Raw genomic sequence first — 2508 nt, 5'->3', positions numbered from 1 at the left:
ATAAGAATGGAGACTATTTCATTTAATAAATGTTTTGTTTGATATATAAGTTGTTCGAGTTTTTTCATATAAAAATATCGACATTAATTTCTTGATGACATAATATCGAACAAAATTCTCCTCTAAGTCAATCTCTCAAATGGGCATCTTCAGACTACTGATGCTCTCAAGTAAAAGCTTAACGTAATGCTACGGAATCACCACGTAAAAATGGGGAATATGACTTGCTGTTTTTTACGAAGGTAATCAAAATCTAGTTTTACACAAGAACAATATCTGATCTTATTTACTTTTTAAGATTTTACGAGGCTAATATACTAACTTTTAAATAGATAATTATGTAAAAAAAAATTGGTTAAAATCTCCAAGATCTGATTTAAATCTTGTATTTTTTTTGTTTATATGTGATTGGTGATATGATATCTAACCAATTATTTTCAGATTCCCAGCCAAGTTCGTTGTCCACTAAATCTCAGCTAGTGCACCCTGTTCGTCTCGATGCAAGTGGACATCCTTTTCCTGGTGGTCAAAACTACCTCCGGCGGAGTTTAGAAGACTGGGAACAAAAAGTATTTTATAGATGGGTTGCTTATAACAAAACATTCTTTGTCAAGTTAAAAAAGATAACAATTTTATAGCTCCCCAATTTCACCAGCAGACTGTGGAGTCATTAGACGAAAATTCAACGCTATGGATACGTCCTTTTAAAGAAAGGTGTTACTACAATGGCTACGTTGAAGGGGACAGTCGATCCCGTGTCTCTGTTAGTCTATGTCAGGGAATGGTAAGTGTTGTATGTAACCAAAATTGTTATATAAGCTATTACTTTTATTTAAAATTATTTGTTTTATTTTTTCTCGACGACTGTAAGGTTTTCTTACCCCAGTTGTTAGTTTTTATTCTATTGCATTTATCACATCCCTAATGAACGCTAATTCAGAAGTTCATCGCTATCATTTCTTCGCACATTGACTTACTGCAATTGTGGTAATAATTTTATGTTTATTAGAACCATTGGTTTCAACTCATTTTCGTATATACAGTGCTTTTACATATTGCCAATGAAAACTTGTTCATGCTTTTCCGAGGTTTGATAACTGAAAGAAAACATATTATAAACTCGATTTTTTATTTAAAGCAGTCCTAAGATAACTTAAAGGCACATGTTTACTAGGTGTTTTGCGAAATCATGAAAATGATTATTTGTAATTATAACTGGATTTTATTTTCTGGAAATTTGTTTTCGGGATGACCTGCTTTCAGGGGCATGATTAAGTGATAGAACATTAACAGTTTCTTGTGATCAAGTGTGTAAAATAATGTGATAGATTTAAAACTACCTTTTGGTCAAATGTATTGTGAGGTATATGATAAACTCGAAGAATATTATGTTTTCAAGGGTATCTCAATATTTCAAAGAAATACAAAACTCTAATGGAACTTACCTTTCAATCCCACTTTTATCTTTAACCGCAATGTTATTAAGGGATCCATCGCCTGTAATCAATCACTCTTTATCTTTTTATCACAAATTGTTGTGGAAAGTGTACCACACAGCTTACCCTTACTCTATGTAACAACATCTTATACTGGGTTTACCGCTTTACCTCATCTTATTCTCTTGATCATGCAGTGTAAGGAGAATGTACTTCCTTCTTATTTCCTCTTCCTATTCCTGACAGTTGGGTTTTCTTGGAGTGCATTTCATGATCTCATGATGCTTTTCATCAATTTTAATATAGACGGGTTTACAGTTTATTGCACAGTTACTGAAGCTTCCTTATTAACTTATACATAAAAAGGTTTGAATTGCATGTACAACATCTAGTTTTATATAGATCCTCAATAACTTCAGATATACCCATTACCTTAATTTATAAGCAAAAGACAAATGATTAAGCATTAGAAGATGAGGCAGAACCTGGGATATTTTAAGCTTTAAAACTCCCTGTGGTCAAAGGTACAACTTTATGTCGGATAGAGACTCCAAAACATTCTATGATCAATGGTGCAGCATAGGTTAGAATAATATCAAATGATAAAATACCCTTGACAGCATAACATTTTGACGTTTTAAAGAAAATTATAATATCTTAGAACATTGGTATCGACGATATAGAAAGAGATCAAAGTATATATCTTTAGAACATTCTGTTATTAAGGATATAATATGAAACCGGATGATACACCCTTAAATAATCTGTGGTGAAATTTTTATGGTATTTTTTTCTGATAGACTACTAAATATTCTGTGATAAACTTAGAAGCATAGGATCAAGGGTAAAACCCTAGAGAACTGTATAATTCAGATATTCTAAACATATCAGATGGTGGAATAGTATAACTTCCTATGAAAAATGTAATAACATGAGGTCAACAATGGAAACCTCAAACAAATGTAATTAAAGGATAAAACCAATAGATCAGATCGTATACCTCTAGAATACTCTGTGATTAAAGATATAACGTGAGAATAAATAGTAGAATCCCAAAGCACACTGTAATAAA

General features: G+C 31.8%; 1 protein-coding gene across 2 annotated transcripts in view; it reads left to right on the top strand.

Annotated features, from left to right (window-relative positions):
- Positions 1-2508, top strand: part of LOC106460539 (A disintegrin and metalloproteinase with thrombospondin motifs 20-like) — a 138647-nt gene that overhangs the window by 9463 nt on the left and 126676 nt on the right. For both annotated transcript variants that reach the window (XM_022387283.1, XM_022387284.1), the window contains exon 2: positions 442-784. In XM_022387283.1, the coding sequence (XP_022242991.1) occupies positions 782-784 (3 nt within the window). In that variant the 5' untranslated portion in view covers positions 442-781. The remainder of the gene's footprint in view (positions 1-441; positions 785-2508) is intronic.

This window comes from Limulus polyphemus, unplaced genomic scaffold, assembly GCF_000517525.1.
Source record: "Limulus polyphemus unplaced genomic scaffold, Limulus_polyphemus-2.1.2 Scaffold791, whole genome shotgun sequence".
NCBI classification, from domain to species: Eukaryota; Metazoa; Arthropoda; class Merostomata; order Xiphosura; family Limulidae; genus Limulus; species Limulus polyphemus.
Note: the sequence above shows the minus strand (reverse complement) of the source record. Positions and strands in the feature narration are given on the sequence as shown.